At 39.5% G+C, this 18,680-nt stretch overlaps 3 protein-coding genes across 6 annotated transcripts; 2 read left to right on the forward strand and 1 right to left on the reverse strand.

The window, feature by feature from the left end:
* The first annotated feature begins 786 nt into the window (after positions 1-786).
* Positions 787-3,764, forward strand: LOC139111351 (uncharacterized). Its single transcript, XM_070671606.1, has 7 exons — positions 787-2,126; positions 2,191-2,352; positions 2,429-2,587; positions 2,717-2,945; positions 3,033-3,113; positions 3,191-3,487; positions 3,582-3,764. The coding sequence occupies exons 1-7, from the start codon at positions 1,093-1,095 to the stop codon at positions 3,687-3,689; spliced, it is 2,070 nt and encodes a 689-aa protein (XP_070527707.1). The 5' UTR covers positions 787-1,092; the 3' UTR covers positions 3,690-3,764.
* Positions 3,498-7,553, reverse strand: LOC139111352 (mitochondrial ornithine transporter 1). The gene is made up of 6 exons (XM_070671607.1): positions 6,997-7,553; positions 6,210-6,610; positions 4,834-5,070; positions 4,564-4,733; positions 4,205-4,480; positions 3,498-4,110 (listed from the first exon to the last, which is right to left on the reverse strand). Exons 2-6 carry the CDS (start codon positions 6,322-6,324, stop codon positions 3,937-3,939), a joined length of 972 nt encoding a protein of 323 aa, XP_070527708.1. The 5' UTR covers positions 6,325-6,610; positions 6,997-7,553; the 3' UTR covers positions 3,498-3,936.
* A 480-nt stretch (positions 7,554-8,033) lies between these two features.
* Positions 8,034-16,834, forward strand: Hmt4-20 (Histone methyltransferase 4-20). Of its 4 annotated transcripts, XM_070671603.1 has the most exons (10): positions 8,774-8,855; positions 8,929-9,184; positions 9,367-9,600; positions 9,682-9,847; positions 9,964-10,134; positions 10,239-10,367; positions 10,440-10,629; positions 10,719-11,115; positions 11,227-12,990; positions 13,064-16,834. In XM_070671603.1, exons 3-10 carry the CDS (start codon positions 9,386-9,388, stop codon positions 13,470-13,472), a joined length of 3,441 nt encoding a protein of 1,146 aa, XP_070527704.1. In that variant the 5' UTR covers positions 8,774-8,855; positions 8,929-9,184; positions 9,367-9,385; the 3' UTR covers positions 13,473-16,834. The 4 variants fall into 4 exon arrangements, with proteins under 4 accessions (XP_070527701.1, XP_070527704.1, XP_070527703.1 ...); XM_070671600.1 differs by lacking the exons at positions 8,774-8,855; positions 8,929-9,184 and adding an exon at positions 8,034-8,169; XM_070671602.1 differs by having other exon boundaries at positions 8,782-9,230.
* Positions 16,835-18,680: the final 1,846 nt, after the last annotated feature.

Consider the following 18,680-nt stretch of genomic DNA (forward strand, 5'->3'; position numbering starts at 1 on the left):
TTTACGGGAATTACTTAGGCGATGTGTTTGCGCCACTTGTGTCACGTAATCCTTGCTCCTTTAATGGTAAACTTCAGCTCTGCCGTGCATCTGTCAATATGTTGGAGACTGAACGAGATTAAAATTATTGAGCGTTATTAAATGTCGAATTATACCCTCGGCTATTATTTCGCGAGTATTTGAATCACGTGCTGGAAGGAACGAAACCCGTAGTTAATTGCTCCTAAACTTATACGCGCATCCGTGCATAAAGTGTGCGCAAGAATTATTATCTGCATGTAACTGGCCGCAAATCAAGTTATTGTACATAAAGAGATATAAACAATAATTATTATATATATTATTACATAATTATATATTTATTTTTAATTGTGTTACAATTATATTTCAAATAAAGTATATGTATGTACATACTTGATAAAAAAAAAAAAAAAAGAAAAGAAGACTTGTTACATTATGCGTGTATACTTTCGGTAATTAAACGTGTATTAATTGCATCGCACAATACCCAATAAATTTCGATTACGGCATCGATATATCTATTGCTGTGAAAATTGCGAGTTTTTTTGCAAAAATAGAGCCTCTAATTATTGCATTACTCGATCAGTTACAAATACGATCATTACGTCCGTAAATTGACGTGTAATAATTCTGGATCGTAGCAGTAGTCCTAATTTAACGAAATATTAAATTGTAAAATAAGGTGAATATGAAAAGTAGAGCTGTGAGTTATTTAAAATAGATGCCGTACTTTATCTTATTTCACTTTATTTGATTTTATTTAAAAATTAATTTATTGTATAGTTGTATTACTGAAATCTTCGACCGTCTGACCGTATCCGATGTCGCGTTGACTCGTACTACTGATCGTCGAAAGCGACGGTGGCGGCCTTCTAGCGAATTTTATAGGAATGAACAGAATTTTGTTCCTGGATTAACATAATCTTTCCACTAGTTAATTAAAAGCAAGATAAAAATAAAGGAAAAGGGGACAGAATTTTATTTTGACGTTTAATGACTGTAAAGATTAATCTCTTTTTGTAGTCAAATTATTCGTAGGAAAAGTCCACGGCGAATAACGAATTCTGTCACATGTCTTTCACGATGAGCGTTCTCGTGCGGAGGTTAGGTCGTCTTCGAGGTGCATACTCTACGTTATTAAAATTGAACTGTGACAGCGACAATTATCGGCATGGGTTGCTTGGCAAGCTAATTAAACGTAATCGTAGCACTACGAGTGCAACGGAAATCAATGGACCAAAGATCGAGGAGTTTGCGGTACCTGCGATAACAACCACTGGTACCGCCAACGAGGACGACGTTTACGACGGCCCAAAGAAAATACCGGAGAACACGTATGCACACACGCTTTTCCTAAATTCTCTAAAGTACACGAATACTGTGATGCAGCCAAACATCACGTACGCTTATGTTCAGAATAAGGAAGCACTGCAGATCCTTGATCGGGATTGGAGTACAATGACGAGTGCCGAAACAACGTCTGCTGTTAAGAAGCTGTCTTACAATCTTTACCACAATGGTAACGAACGGATTGACCCGTTCAAGTACATAAAAGTTTTCAATGAATTGAACACAAAGAATCTAACCAATGATGATCTGATGACAATAATGCGGCATCTGATACCCTTCAATAAGAATATAAATTACTCTAAACATGTTTCCTATACTGATCTCTGCACACGAATTAATAGAGAATGCATAATACGTTTTTCACAATTGCCTAAGCAAAAGATGTTGTATCTTTGTGATATAACATACCAAATGACACCTAAAACTCATCAATACTCTTCTGAGTTTATATGGCATTCTATTAGAAACATAGGCAACAAACCTCAGAAACTTAATCCTCAAGAACTAGTCCAGGTATTATTCTTTTTAAACATATGTCGAAGACCTCCTATAAACATGTATGAGCTTGAATATCGATTAGAACAATGCATAGATGATTTGTCAATTAATGAAGTGGCTATAGCAGCCTTAGGTTTCTTTAAAACTAGTACAAAAATTAAGAGTATAGATTTAGTGAAAAATATTATTCAAAGGACTATAAATGAAATAGATGTGGTGGATACTGTGAGCATTGCAGCCATTGTAAAATTAGTAAGGTAAATGTAAAATATACCCACCATTTGTTGGTTTTACATATATTTCATTTTTATTATTTTACAGGTTTAGTATGACACTTGCAGAAAGCAAATTATTTTCACAATTAATAAATGTTCTGACTCCATATGAACCAAAATACACATTGATGACATTAGCTCACATTGCACAAGCATGTGGAAGAAGTGCCATATATGAAAAAGAACTCGTGGATAAAATAATTAAAAGGTAAATTTTATTGCATTTACACATTTTACTAACAATATTTATAACAAGAAATACTCATCAATTGATATAATTTCAGATTAAATAAGGAAATCAAGTTTGCAAGGTTAAAAGACTTTGAAAGATTCCTCTATGCCTTTTGTATATTTAATATCGATTCGAACAACAACATTTATCAGAAAGTAATTAAGGAATTAAGTGCAACTTGGGACACTACTCGGGAAAGTGAAATCAAAAGGTAACTATTATCAAGATTTGTAAAGTTATTTTATTTAAATATTAAGTCCTTGTTTTGTAATATTTAAAATTAATTTGAAATTAAAAAAAAAGTTTTTATTCGAAGATATGTATGGCTTTTCCATAATAGGTTTCCACACGCAGTTTCACGTATCATGGGGTATTTGGCGACACAAAATGTATACCCTATAAATCTCATTAAACGCGTTATGGATCCTGTATTCGTTAACAAAATATGCCGCAGCAATTATCAATATCTCTCGCGTGAATATTGCGTGCTGGATTACGGCCTTCGAATAGAAGTACCTGAATATGATGGTCCATTTCTTAAATCTTCTATATGCAGTTTCCTAGAAAAAGTACAAGATATATCTAAACTTATGATTCCGCGTTACATATTGTATGCACTTAAGGAAAAAAAAAATTAATAAATTTTGCATTTTCAGAAATATTACGAATTTGCCGATTCGCTATTTGAATCGACTCGAGCGAATACACTTCTTACGAATGTATTGGTAACGTGTCAGGTATATATTATAGTATAAAAGAACATTTTTTTTTTATAAACATATTTTGTTATAAAATTTTTTCTTACCTTTAACAGGAATTATTCCACACTACATCGGACGTATTGACTATTCGTGCGTTGCCGCATTTTGCGACGCATGATATTGTCTTTTGTTTAGATGAGCAAAATCGGCTTGTACCATCAAGTAACTTCCTTTCGCAGTTTGAATCGAGTGATATTAAACGTGTGGACAAAGAAAATTTAAACAATTTTAGATGGGTCGCTCTTGTTATTGGTCATTCTGGATTATTGATAAGACGTTATAATACACCTACTGGATCTTTAGCTTCAAAAATAAGACAATTAGCCATAATTGGTTACACGCCGATCATGGTAAGTTCAATTTATGAGAATTGAACGTATTAAGTAATTTATTTAAATAAATAATATAGAACAGTACAATACATGTTTTTTTTTGTTTTTGCAGATATCACATGTCTCTTGGGATGCATTAAAATCAGCGCAGGAAAAACGTAATTACATTAAGGAACTTTTGTTTCGAGATATTCCATCAAAACTATCTAATACTGTATAATAATGTGCAAGGCACGTCGCAAAAAAACTGTATGTACATTTTTATAAGGAAAAATATTTCTTGTAGTATAAACTATTTATCGTGTTGTATTATTATCGGCATATATACATCGTTTTTTATTTTATAAACGTAAGTGACATTAAATTCGCGTCACAGTTTTAAATATAATTTAGAATAAATGTTTTGATATATAAGTTGTTCATGGGATATCAGGTCACGTAAGAAAACGAAAATATTAAACTCGAGCTTAAAAGTAATTGTTCATAACTTTCTTCGTATATTCTACGGTAACAAATAGTGTCGCGGTTGCTGGCACCGTTCTGATTAAAGTCGGCATCAATCCGTTGTACAGTGCACCGATACCTTCTTGACGAGAGATATTTTTGAAAACTATCCAGGCGGGCGTTTTTAAGTTTTGCACCTATTTCGAACAAAACAGAAGTATTGAGAAATAGATATTTTTATATCTGTATCTTTATAATACGTATAATTTTGTCAGACAGCCGAAAACGTACCTGTATTCTACTCTTAACGACATCAGCTGGAAATATCGCTAGCCAGAGCATTGTGCCGCCAACTGCACCAGCCACCATCGTTTTTTGCCAACCGATGTCATCCCTACTTTGACCCTTAGCGGCTAGTAATTCCCTCGTGGCTTCGTAGCCGCCGAAAAAGAAAAAATAGCCGGGCATTTCACGGGCTATCGTCGACGAAAGACCTGTGAATAGGCCTCTCACACCTTGCTCCTTAAGAATTTGTTTCGTCAAATTCCACGGTCCTATACGAGATTTCTGAAGAATAACGATGATGTATTTTTTTAAATTAATATATTTAAAATAATGTTTGTTTGCAATAATTTGCAATAATTATTTACCATAGACTCTTTTATGGCAGTTACAGTCTTCGTCTGTTCAACCTCTCGCATGGCCTGCAGCTTGCACTTTATCAACTCTGTCGGACACAGTGTCAGCGAGGAAAAAAAAGCGGCGAAGAAGCCAGCCGAGGCGTTGCTGAAAGAGCTCAATTCTTTCACGCTTTGAACACCTGTCGAAAGAAAGAATGAATATTTTTTAGAATATGGTAATAGACTCTTTAACAAATGGTTCATACGATTGCAGATTAGTTGCCGCATTTCACAATTTACCTGATAAATGAGCAATCGCTTTTTGACATCCGCCGTACGCCGCGAACAATACTGAGTTTTCGGCTACGTTAGCGACTACTGCTGGAATCGTTCCGGCGTACAAACCTCTTGCGATACCGTCCGTTCTTAACGTACGCAGAAAACAATTTACCATGCCTTTGTACATGGATGGGAATGTCTGCATTTTTACTTTCACTGTATCCAACGGCTGACCCACATAAACAAGGGCTACACCGCCTGTGTAGATATAATTAACACAATTATAGCGAATTCCATGTAGTGTTTTAAAATAGCTTTGTTAAAACTAGTACTCTATTGATACTTACTGATAAGTGAGTATACAATTTGTTCACATTTAATGCATTAATTTTTTTTAAGAAGTTTATCAGTCAATTAAATAAGCATTTCGTGATAACGTTATTGAATTGAAAACTAGTTAAAGCATAGTTATAAACTCGTATTTTTCTTGGATAAACTGTGATAATTTGCAAATGGTCGCTCAATGCGTCGTTTAAAAATATTAGATAAATAATTTATTTAATAATGTAAAGCAGTTTTCAATCTTAGAGTACGTATCAGTTAAAGCGACTAGAAAATTATAACTTAGTTAAGTTTATCAGTCGTGTTTATGTGGAAGATAATTTTACAGAAGTGATACTACCGTTATCTTTTCATCGTATCTGCTGCAGAGATAAACGCATATTTTATTTATCTAAGTAATTGTAATTTTAAGAATTTATTTCGGAGATGTCAATAATAATTAAAATTTTGTACATCTATTTTATATTCCGTATATTCATTAATATTGAAAATATTAATTTAAATTTTAAATAGATAATTTTATTTATTTAAGTCTAAAAAAATAAAGCTTCTAAAAGTTCTAGTTTTGCAATGTTAAAACTTATACTTTTTTTACTTTAAATATTATACATTTTATAATTGTAGGCAATATCTTTGTTTTTTTACTAATGCAATTTTTTTTTGTTTCAGCGAATCTTTAAACAGAAATGGGATAAAAAAAAATACAATTAATTTTATACCTTTTTGAGAATGTAAAATGAATTTATTTTATAATTCAAAAGTTAAAAAAAATAATTACAAGACCAAATAAGCCATCTCCATCAATACAGATAATTTTTAATTACGCCTGAACTAGTTTTTTCTCGTCATAGCTCAAAGTATCAATTGAAATTAAAATTGAGCTACATGTATACTATCTATAGGAACGTTGGGAATGCATTTAGAAAGTCCAGCGGACAGTTCTGTTGGATTGATCGTCGTTTAAGTTAATCAGAGTTGGAGTGAATTCTCTGCTACTTGGATACGAGTGGACTCGGGAAAAGATATCGGAAGTCAGGTGGCGAACTGATGTTTACCGAGGGAACCGGCCACAAAATCAATCACGCCATCCTTGATAGTTCCACGGCCGTTTTCCGTTGGCACGTAGGCCGTTTCCGGGCCGATTGGTTCGATGAAGCTGCTCGTCGTCATCGTGTCGTCGTTCAAGAGGAAAAAATTTCTTTAACGCCGCCACGTGCTCACGTCTCGAGCGATAAAACAGATACAATTACAAGCCAGTCGCACGCAACGAGCGTCACGAGCGATACTGGCGATCGAATGTCTCTGCAAGGCGATATATACGTATGTAATTTTCTCTGTATAAATAAGCCTATTGTGATAACGCCGACGACGTCGATCCGTCGCTCACGTTTTGTTCGCACGATGGGAGTGGACGGCACAGGTTCGACTCCAGGAATTATCAGACCCTCCAGAAAATCTTGGATAAAAAATACATTTGTATTATATTTGTCTTATTAAATACAACGTTAACTTATCGTTAGAAAATTAAAGCAGTGGCGGCTCGTAACAGATAACGGATTTAATCATAAACTAGTCTGGATACACTGACGTGTGATATTTCGTTTAATTAAACCACTGAATTATTACTAAGTATTACTAAAAAATAAAATGACAGTCAAATCTCGTTACTACCACAATTTTGCCGATGACGGTCGATTACCATTGGTATCTTCTTACACTCGGTATAATAAAAACTTGGCGAATGTTTCATAATGCCAAATGTTATTAAGAAGTACATTAACGATCGAAGAAATAATACTTAATTAATTACAATTAAGTAAAAACGATAATTTTATAACGTACCTACGTAGGTGCTCGAGAAATTTGAAGTAATTGATCTCTTAGACTAGATGAAAGCAAAAAAAGAGTCAAGATTATATTATGTCTGCTCTCATCTTATAACTCGGCAATGTTACCGACAAACGGATCTGCGATAAGTGCCGGAGACGCCGCGAAAGAGTAGGACAGACGATGTATAGCTCTGGCCTTTTCTTCTATTCGACGGTAGCCGAAGCGCTGGCTTCACACGGACGAGTCTCTGTATCTGTACGCATGGAAGCCGCGATTCCGAGTTGAGCTCTCTGCTTGATGGCACGGTCGTCATGGAGACGCAGTTGGTCGCAGTCTCGGCAATCCACGTACCACGAAAAAAAAAAAACTCCCGAGGTGAAACGTAACGGTGCCGAGTCCCTAGATTGTGAAGCGACGCGGAAATTTCGTGGCCGTCGGTGGAATATATCTTATATATCCCGAGGAGGTCCGCGATCGTGTTTCATGCGGAACTGGGGATCGGGTTTGCGCAACGACGACGACGCGGCCGTCGCGACGCGGGGAACGAGCCGAGGCGGCAAAGAAGAGAAAAGTCGGTAGAGGCATCGTGGCCTGGCTCCGACGACAGGCACGACGTCGCGACGGTATCCCAAAACATGAACTTGCTCCGCGGCCGTGACTGACATCCGACGTTCTCTCTCTGTCTCTCTCCTTTTTTTTTCTCTCTCTCTCTACTTTTTCTCGTTGCTTTTATGTTTTCGCCTCTCTTTCTCAGTCTCTTTCTACTTTGCTCGTTCTTCGCACGAGGATACGGAAGCGGTGTCGAGCGCGTCGCCGACGGCACCGATGCCCTCGTCGCTGGCTGCCGTCGAATCGCGAGAGCGCACGTAGCGGCCGAGTGAGCACCGAGTGCGGACGCACGTTGACGTTGCGTACGCACACGCGGCGCAGCGGGCAGAGAGAAAACTGTGCGCCTGTGGATTCCGCGTCGTCGCCGTCGTTGTCGTGCTGTCGCGTTGTGCCCTTGTCGTATCGTGCCGTGGCGATCCTACCGAGTCTCTACGTACGGATAACACCCAGCCATGATAGCCATCGTGAGCGCGTCTCCGCCGCGACGCGCAAGGAACGTCGCCGCGCCGCTCTAGCTTTAGGAGCCCGACCGACCGCAAGATGCGAGAGGTCCGTTCTTGGGAGAGCATCCTCGCGGTAAGTAGCACGTCCCCGACGACGGGGCTCACCACTTCCTAGGAGAAAAAGACAGTCGGGATGGCCTAGCTTCCTCTTTCGTTCCCCCCTCCCCTCCCTCCTTCCTCGCCATTAACGTTCCAGAGGCATTCCGTCGGGTAGACGCCGAGGAGAAGCGCCTCCGACAGGGCGAGGACCGTTATGTCGACGCGCGCCTATAGGCCGCCGTGTCCCGGTCGATACGAGGGCACCCGACCAGGCGAGCCTTGTCCGTGGCGCTGACTCGCGAGGGAGGGACAACCCCCGGTGGCTCCAAAGGCGATATCGCTCCGGGGAAACTCTAGGGAGAGACGGAGAAGAATCCCATCCGCGACGGCAAGACTCCGAACGTCATTGTGAACATCCTGATCTCGCGACCGTCTCTCCTCTTTCTTGGACGACGGGGGTCTTTTTTTTTTTTTTCCTTTTCGTGGGCTTGGCTCGTCCGCGCGGGGGGTTCAGATTCAGGGTCAGGTTCAGAATCAGCGGTCCGAGGGGTGACGTTGCCACCTCGTCGCCGAGAGAAGCTCAAGGTTGATGTGATTAACGTCGCGAAGGGATTCGGGCGTGTGCGTTTAAAGGGCGGAGGGGGCGATGGCGGAGGACGGGAGGGGAGATAGGGTCGCTTTCGTGCAGAGCGGTGTTTTTGACACCTGAGTAACAGCTGAGTAGGTTACAATTAACCGAGACGCGATGTTAACAGACAGTGCTTAACGTTATTTCTTTGTGAAACGTTGCTAGACTCCTGGTGACGCCGGAGACTCGGAGTCCGTCGGTCGGATACAGGACAATGCTGCGTGTCCGCGTGGCGTGGCGTTCGGATTCAGCTTCAGTTTCATTATCTCTCGTGGAACCTAGAAGAACGTTCATACCGTTTGCAAATTTGATTACAATGGAGCTTAACACACTCGCCTCGGTCACTCCGGAAAGTCACCTGGAACAATAGCGATACAGCGTTCGTCACCGAGCCCAACGTCCGAATAGAGTTTAATCTGGGGTACATTAACCTCCAATACATTAAAAGTGCATCAGGAATACATTCAGTATGCATTAACCTAAATTTCATTTAGGAAAAATTTGTTAACCTATTAATATAACCTACTAATTAAATGAAGGGATACTTGACAGAGGCGCCCTCTTTTTTTTCTCCGACTACATTCAATTTTATTCTCTTTACAGTGAAAGTCAGCGTCGCAGAATGGTGGTGGACTACTGCTTGTCGATTCAGGCCTCAGCAACTGCAGTAAAAAAGCAGGAGCGAAGGTTAGGTGGCACGGTGGGTGCAAAGATGCAACCCAACAGCGGTGGAGGATGTGGAATGACACCCAAAGAGCTGTCCGATAATGACGACTTGGCTACGTCCCTTGTGCTGGATCCCTACCTAGGATTTACCACCCATAAAATGAATATCAGGTACATGTTAAACCATATCGATGTACAAATTTATAGTTTATGCATATAAATAAATTGCTGATATTTAATTATGCTCAATAGGTATAGACCGTTAAAGGCAAACAAAGAAGAGCTTCGAAAGATTATTTGCGAATTTATTCAAACTCAAAATTATGAGAAGGCATACAAAAAGTTAATGGGTGGAGATTGGGGTGCACGTCTACCGCACACAAAATCCAAACAGCAGCAAATTAATTTGGAGAATCACGTAAGCTATAAATATACAGTGGTGTCGCTTTGATATAAAAATATTTCTAACGAAAAAGTTATGTCATTATCTATAAGCAATAACAATGTGTGTGTAATAATTATTTTCTATTACAGATTAAGCGGTATTTACGAGTTTTCGATAAAGATTCTGGTTTTGCTATAGAGCCATGCTACAGATATAGTTTGGAAGGACAAAAAGGAGCTAAGATATGTGCCACTCGTAAGTGGATGAAGCATGATAAAATTTCTTGCCTTGTCGGTTGCATAGCAGAGCTTAGTGAAAAGGTTTGTGAAGTATATTAAAAAATAATTTATAAAATTATTATTTTACTTTTACATTTTTTTTTATTTTTATTTAACATATCTTTATCTTTCGTTTTGTGTTTTAGGAGGAAGCTGCATTGTTGCATCCTGGCAAAAATGACTTCTCTGTAATGTTTAGTTGTCGAAAGAATTGTGCCCAATTATGGTTGGGACCGGCCGCATACATAAACCATGACTGTAGAGCAAATTGCAAGGTAAATGATGCAATTCGAATGCGTAACAATTGTTATGTAGACGAGAAATTATAAATAATATTATTTTTGCAGTTTGTACCGACGGGAAGAGACACTGCGTGTGTGAAGGTGCTACGTGATATCGAGGTCGGCGAAGAAATCACTTGCTTTTACGGGGAAGATTTTTTCGGCGATAGCAATTGTTACTGTGAATGCGAGACTTGCGAAAGGCGAGGGACCGGCGCTTTCGCGAGCCAGAAGCCGGGCGAGGAGATGTCATCTGGTATGGTACACGCGATATTAACAGAACTGTAGAATGCTCGTCAACTTTCTCACATATTTTTTTTTTTTTTTTTAATCTTTCTTTTGTAGGTTATCGTTTAAGAGAGACGGATAATCGAATCAATCGAACTAAACATCGGCAGCAGCCATTGAACAGGAACAAACAGCAAGCCGATACCGCTCTCACGGAGCGAAACGCGGTTCTGGTTGGAAATGCAGCGATCGCGCCACAGTCTCTCAGCATGAAAGAATTGCGGCGTAAAGGGCTCACGAAGTACGATGCCGAGCTATTGATCGCGCAAGGTTGTCATTTCTCGGATATTAATCAGCAGCAGCCAACGATCAACAACGGCGAGAATATGCTGCAAGCTCGTCCGATTGCAACTTCCGTCACAAGGAGTTTGCGTAACAAACAGATGTGCAAATTCGACGGCAATGCCGGCGACGGAAATGCTATCAAAAACACTCAATCGCTCAGAGCATCTAGGTAGCTTATTAGGTTTTTTTTTTTGCGATAAAATATTTTATTTATATTAATTTAATTTTAAAGTAACTTAATTCTTTTTAAATTAAATAATTTTTAATCTCAATTTTATAGGCTTCACAAGAGAACGGAATCGAAAAAAGGGAAAGTCAACGTGAAGTCTGCATCGCCCTGTCTCAGCAATCCCGCTGTGAAAGACACAGAGGTCGCAGATATCGGCCATCGAAAGGAAGATTCTGATAGAGTGCACAAGGAGAATTTGTTTACACGTTTACAAAAGCATCATCTGCCAAACGCATCGGAAATGGATCATGGCTTCTGCGTGGAACAATCACGGCAGCGTATCGAAAAATCAAACAAAGACGCCTGTCCGCTGCGATTGATGGAGGTAGAAGACACTGGCGAATCGAACGGTGATGGTGATTCAGCAGAGGACGAACGAGGAATACCGAATCTCACCGCTGAAATTGATCCCGAGACAGTAGATAATTCTTCCAGTTACAAAAAAGGACATTATAGTACAAACGCCTGTGATTCAATCCGATTAAGTTCCACGTCTCAAACTTATATACAACATTTACATACCGCGGAATCGATCTTTGAGGATACGAACTGTCACTCGAAGGATTACCCACGTTCGTCTCCTATTCGACATAAGGAAATTGCGGATATTTGTGGTGCAGCTGAACAGATGAGTTGTGTTAATAAACGTTCCAAGTCCCACGGCAATCGACTTTCTTCGACGGACGAGCAAGACGATCGTAAAACGCCGAACGAGGAGTTCTCTTACGAATTTGAGGACGACGATTCGATGCCGCCGCCGCCGATCGAAGAAAAGAAATTGCAGACTGATTTCCGAGAGAATGACGTCTTGCACGAAACAAGCTCTCGGTCGGGTGACGAATATTGTCATTTAAATTCCGCGAAAGTAATAAAAATAATAGTGCAGAAGTACGATATAGAGAAAGAAGTGCAAAGTGAAGATTGCGAGAGCCCGATCACCGTCGACACATCGGCGGCGGATCACCCGGATAGTGTTGAGTTTTGTGGATTAAACTCCGAGGAAGTTGTAGAGGCAGAAGTTAATACGGAAGACGTTTTAAAATGTTATAGTAGTAGTACGGTTTTAAATCAGAAGGAAAAAGAAAGCATCGTGACGAAAAGTGATGCGTATGTCGCGAGTGTCGAACCTGGCATTAGATCTCGGATGGCGGCGTTATGCGCGACGGAGATGGACTCCAGAATAAATGTTACGGAAGGAAACGACGCGACGGTCTTTAATAATGTACAGATTACGAACTATAATAGCGATTTAACCGGCCATACAAATTTAGAGGACAATCGCGATTCCACGTTAAAGAAATCGAGTTCGAGACGGAAAGATCACACCTCAGATGCGTCTTCGAAATCATCTCGCAAGTTACAGAAGAGACTTTCGAGCGTCAAGTCCAAATTCGGAATTTTGATGGAGAGTGTTCAGGATGATTTGAAGAACCACGGTAAGGCGAAGAACAAAAATAAATCTACCAAAAGTCAGAGGAGGGATCGGCAGAGATCTGCCGAGATAGGCGAGGCTGACGACGATTCGGGCATCCAGGGTGACATCTACGAGTTTAGCGAAAAGGAAAGCAACTTGGAAGATATCGGTTTATTGTCCATAATAAGACGCGGCAAACACGAATCTCGTCATGCGTCTTCTTCTTCGATAGCAGTGTCGCCTGTGCAAGAGATGCAATGTAACGACGAGTACAATAAAACCGAACCGCCAGTGCTGGTTCGAGAGGAACCATGGCCTCCGACTGTATCGCAGAGTGAATATGGCATAGAATCTAATAGTGTACAATCAAGAGGGAATTGTGACGTAAGCGGCTTAGAACGGTAAATATATTTTTTTATTTATTCAAAACGTAAATGTGGACGTAAATGTATTAATTAAAAGTATCTTTTTCAGGTTAACAGCTTACGAGAATAATGGCAGCACGCAAAAATCAACCACAATCCCGTCCGAGTGCCAATGGCGAACGAGCAATCCGAGCGATTGTCGAGTTTGCCCCGTCACGCCAGAGAGGACCGGTCGGTTGAAGTTGACGCTTCGCATGAAGCGATCGCCCGTGTTGGACGACATCGTCGAGTCCGGTACCAGCGGTCTGAGCGAGGACAGTTACGAACCGGAGTACGAAGTGCTGCGTGTTGAAGGGTTGGAGAGGCGTAAACGTCGGAAGAAGCACAAGAGTAGAGATCACGAGAGACGGCATAAAAAGTCGCGCGAACTAAATCTCGATCCGCCCCCGCCGCCCATGAAAAGATTACGCTTGATCCTCGGTAACGAGACACGCACCATCGATCTAACGCATTCTTAACAGCTATAATTCCTTCTGCTCCCTCGACTTGTCCTCTCTCTCTCTCGCCCCCACCATTTTGACGCGCGTGTAATGTCGATTTCATTACGATATATATATAGACTATCTTTTTAAACATATTTAAGAACAAAAGATCATCCCAGAAGTTAAGTCTCCTCGTCCTACAACATATGACAGCAAGTTCATATCGAACTTGAAGATACTTTTCACGATTGAATTTAATTTAGTGATAGAGTCTAGCATCGGTATATTTCCTTCTCGTATCTTTCACATTCTCTCTTTCATCTCTATTTTTTATTTCTCTCTTGTAGTCCATTCAACGAGTAAAAAAAAAAAATTATTTAAATCTTTTAGCGGTATACGTCTTATAACAACGAATCTCTGAGGGCCTATCGAGATGTCGTAAGAAAGAAAGCGCAGGTGGGAAGAGTTATAGGTCGCGCACGTACATATTTCTCTTATGTAGAATTAAATACCGCGTACAAACGAGAGTTACAATACGTAAATACTTACCCAAGTATCGTACAGTTTCATAGATTAATAAAGTGCTCTAGCGTACTAAAGGGATACCTAATCTATAATTCTAACGATTCAATTGGAATTAAATTGAGCGTAATTTTCGAAATTCTTGCTAGCTTTAATAAAAAAGATGTACGATTTTTTAAAGTTTCTTTTTTTTAACTCTTTCGTAATTTTTTTTTCCCTTCCAATTAATCGTTTATCAATCAATTCTGTCGTATATGCAATAGATTGTATTAATCTCATACTTCGTATTTCAAGATAAGTCGTAGTAAAATTGAGTCTTATCAATTGTATCTCTTGTGAAGTCGTTTCGTAAAAAAAATTTATTATTGCCTGCTTTCTACGGTACTCTGAAAAATGGAGAAAGGACGAAAGAGGAGAATCCCTACACTTATACTATGTATAATAATAATAATCTAACTGATTAAAAGAAAATTTAGTTAAATATTAGTTAGCACTTATAATCGCTATTCTCAAACGAAGGGTCAAAAATATCACGTGGAAAACCTTGTAAATATTGCTTATACATATATTGTAAGGAGTTTCTGTATTTCGGCATGTTGCAATGTCTTTCGATGCGAGTCGCAGGCAGGCACCGCATTGCATATATCATTGTATACGGAATACACATCGATTACACGGTACTGTAGGAACAAAATATAAAAGAAAAATGGATTTTATTGGCGGCAACGTTATCGTTATATTACGAGCCGCTTAGAATCAGAATGTCCACAATGCAAATGAGGGGACGAAACGCTCTCTCGCGTATAAGATATTTCCCATCTGTTTTACATCGCTTGTGTTTGTAGACAAAAAGTACGATACGTGGGGGGGTTGGAGGAGCGAAACTTGCGTTACTCGACATTTTTTTCGATATAAAATTCTATTCTACCACATATTTTTTTCTAACTCAATAACGAAAAATATGCGGAATGCGAGTTTTGCTTCTGCCAGGTTGGAAGGAGAATAATATTACTTGGAAAGTTTCAGTGAAGAGAACCAGTCTTCGTAGACGGTTATTTGAACGAGATTGATTAATGTCCGGTATCTAGCAAATTGTTAAAAAAAAAACAATATTATTTTACTTTCAACCTGGCGCCCAGTTTTTCACGTTGCTAAAGCACTTGTAGAAATCATTGAAATTGTCAAAATCTGAAATGTGATATCGCATAAATATAGAAGGAGTTCCATAAAAGTAAAATTATGCGACGTACACAAAGCACTTGTTCATCGTATGCTTAGTTATACGAGACTAGTGAAAGTGCGTGGTATTTAAATTAATGCTAATTAATATTAGCTATCTAAATTATCGTTTCAATTAATGCTTAACATTTGATTAAGCTTTTGAATGCAATGCTTAGTTAAATCAAGCTCTTTTTTCTTGCAAAAGAAGAACTGTTCAATCGTGATATTCATTAATCTCAAAAAAAAAATGTTAGTCTTGTTTTTTTTATTCATAAGTTATATAGACGTATTGAAATAACAAATTTAGAAAAAAAAAAGAAAAGGAAAATTAAATCAATGAGGTATAAATAATTTTTAATGGACAATACGGGATTGATTGCACTGTGGCATTAATAACTAACAATGGTTTAATTCATTTTAAACTCACTCACAGAAAGAGAATTTGACTGGAAAATATAAAGTTGTGTAACTTTCATTTTATTGATAGCAGCTGATGAAAGATATTAATTATGATATACGTTAGGAGGTATGATGCATTCGGTTAATTTATAATTAACCCATGATTGACTATAAAATTAATATCGAATAGAAAAAAAAGAAAAATGTGTTCACACTTTACTTTTAATTTTTTATTAAAATAATCGATTATAAAATATGATTTCGATCGTATTAAAATTAAAGAGGATTGTACACTGGTATTTAATTGTATCGTTTTAAAATTACTTGAAACTCAAAGGTTAACATATAATACGAATTCATAAATGAATATATGTAACAATTACTTAATAACCGTGATATAATCCAAGGATTAATCGCCAGCGCGGCTTCACCGTGCAATAATCTTTTATCAACGCTGCGTTGTCGTAGCGACCCATTTCGGGATATCTAGGATACAAGTGATCTTCATTCGGTCTTATTTCTTTATTCACAATTTGCATGCAGTATAACGAGTTGTTACGCGATCGATTCAAAACGTTTTTTTAAGGAAAGAAAATGAAAGAGAAGATGAAATGGACATATCCCCGAATAAAAAAAAGAAAAAATAATATTTAAAGAAAAAAAAAAACCGGAGGAAATTTTTAAAAGTATTTTTTCTATTCGCAACAAAAGTTTTTCGTCGCAACATTATTTCTTAAAGCAACGGTACCATTTTTATTCATTTTTGGACTCTCTTTGTCCATCGCACGCGACGCTTTCTCCCCCGTTTGTTATCGGCAGAAGTTTTGTCTCACTGCCATTAGAAGAATGACGTTAAGTATATTTCGATTAATCGCCCGTGAGAGTAAGGAGTGTGTAAGAGGAGTCATAAGTCGCATCCCGCTTCCCTTCCCTTGCCCCCCCAGCAAACGATCTTTATTATAGGCGAATTTCGTGTGTGCGACATTGCGAATCGAGGGGGAACGGTATTTTGTGAATCTCTTCGAGAATCGGTCGGCGTAGGAAAAGGGAAAAGAATGACAGGAATAGAAAAAAGAACGGAGAAAGGAGGCAGTCGACTTCTTTCCTCTCGTAGAAGACTCGCGGTCACGCGCGGCGCGTACATTGTAATTATACATATTATCTTATTTGTTGAGCGACAGATATATAGAAATGTACATTGTCATTATTATTTTCTACGGATTAAGGAACCATAATAAATGAATCGCATAAACGTAGCCACATAAAATTCTTCGACCTGTTCCGTTTTTGGTTTTTTAAAGAAATTATTTGAAAGACGTTCATTTTTCTACTGTGATCTATCTATCTTTTCTTTTTTTCTTCTCAAGAGAAATGTCTCTATAATAATTGAGAGATTGCACTTAGTAGTATTAGCTGAAATTTTACATTTCAAACTTCGGCACAACTCTCGCCAAGTTTATTAAAAATTTGTATCTTAGGGATAAAACAAGTAGTAACTTTATCAATAGTTGACGAGATTAATGATGTTTTACCTGAGGAGCGAAATTTTTAATTGAATTTATTTACTACAAAGTTTTGTCTATATCCGAGGTAATTATTTGTGCACCGATTACTCGTGCAGCTTTAAAACAGCTTTTTTTCTTTTTCTTTCTTAAGGAGGTAAATCGACACGTTTGAATTCATTTTCATATTTTCGAACAATGAATTTCGCTCGAGAGGAAACTCGATCAATGGAGTCATCGATAAGTTTGACATCGCTCTCGCGGTGCTCCCGTCTTTTTATTGCCGTGCTTTTTTTTATTACCGGGCCAAGAGTGATAAATAACGTTTACTCGGAGAGGGTACTAACAATGTACCGTCATCCACTGAAATACACGCGCTCGCACGGCTTTCCGAAAAGTCGATATAGTTCGACCAACTTTTCCTTTATTATTGCGCGAACGGCGAGGAGCCGATAGGACTCGTTCGCGGGAATTGACTGCTCATCAGATACCGGGAACAAATCCGCGTGCTGGATGCTGCGGGACGGGAATTTTTTAACGCGACTTCCAGACTTCTCTCGCGGACGATCGAGCCACGTTTGCACGCATCATCTCGTGAACGGCGATCGCGTGTCACGCCGGGAACGCTTTCCGAGAAACGTCGGCCGACGCATAAAACGTCTGGTTGTTTGTACGAGGCCGTATAATTATCTAATTTCGTTCCGTCGCGGAAAGTAATTTCGCGAGGGAGGAACGGCGTCTATTTAAGTTTTTTTTCTAAATGGGAAGCTTATCTCTCATCGCCCCCGAGTTTATCTGCACCGAGTTTTCCGACGCGATCTCAAGTAAAACGAGGCGCTTCGTCCGATATCGCGACGCTAACTTTCGAAGATGCCTTTCGACTTTTCCGCGCCGCGACACTCGTTCGATTTCGCTCTGGCGGTTCTCGGCGCGGTAAAATTAATTTTCCTTCGGCCATTTAACGTCAATCCCGCGAGGATCGCGAGGGACGCGATTAAAAACGCTTTCCTTTGGCGTCAGCTGAGCCCGCGGGATCGAAATGAGAATCGCGCGAGTCTGTTCGCCGTCGCGGAAGAGGAGACGTCTCGCCTCGCTGTCGTCGGATAATATTAAATCGCCGGCATGCACGCCTATTATTGCGTGACGGCCGGGTGTAGGCAAACGTTGCGAATGCCGCTGTGTGTTGACACGCATACATCTCGTCGGGTGTGACCTAGATGATTCCATTATGCGGCACAAGTGCACCCGTCGCCGTAGATAGACGACGCGCGCAAAGAGGGTCGGTTTCTCCGCGTGGCGTTTAACAGCCAAAGAGCTCGGCTATCCGTCGACCGATCATATATTTAGGGAGACATCCGAGGGTAGACCGCACTAGCTGCCGGACAGGAAGCGGGCGCGACTCGCAAATTCTCAGCGGCACTCTAGAAATAATTGCTCCGCCTGATGTTGAAACGCCGACAAACTCATCACCGTTCTCTTGATCGAATCATTGATTAAATCCAAATGAAACGTCGCAGCGCGGCTCAAGCGACCGCCAGTATCAATATTTTTATACGAATTAAACATCGAGAGACATTGAAAGTGACGTTGCGGTAATTAC

The sequence above is a fragment of the Cardiocondyla obscurior genome, linkage group LG23, assembly GCF_019399895.1.
Source record: "Cardiocondyla obscurior isolate alpha-2009 linkage group LG23, Cobs3.1, whole genome shotgun sequence".
Classification (NCBI taxonomy): domain Eukaryota; kingdom Metazoa; phylum Arthropoda; class Insecta; order Hymenoptera; family Formicidae; genus Cardiocondyla; species Cardiocondyla obscurior.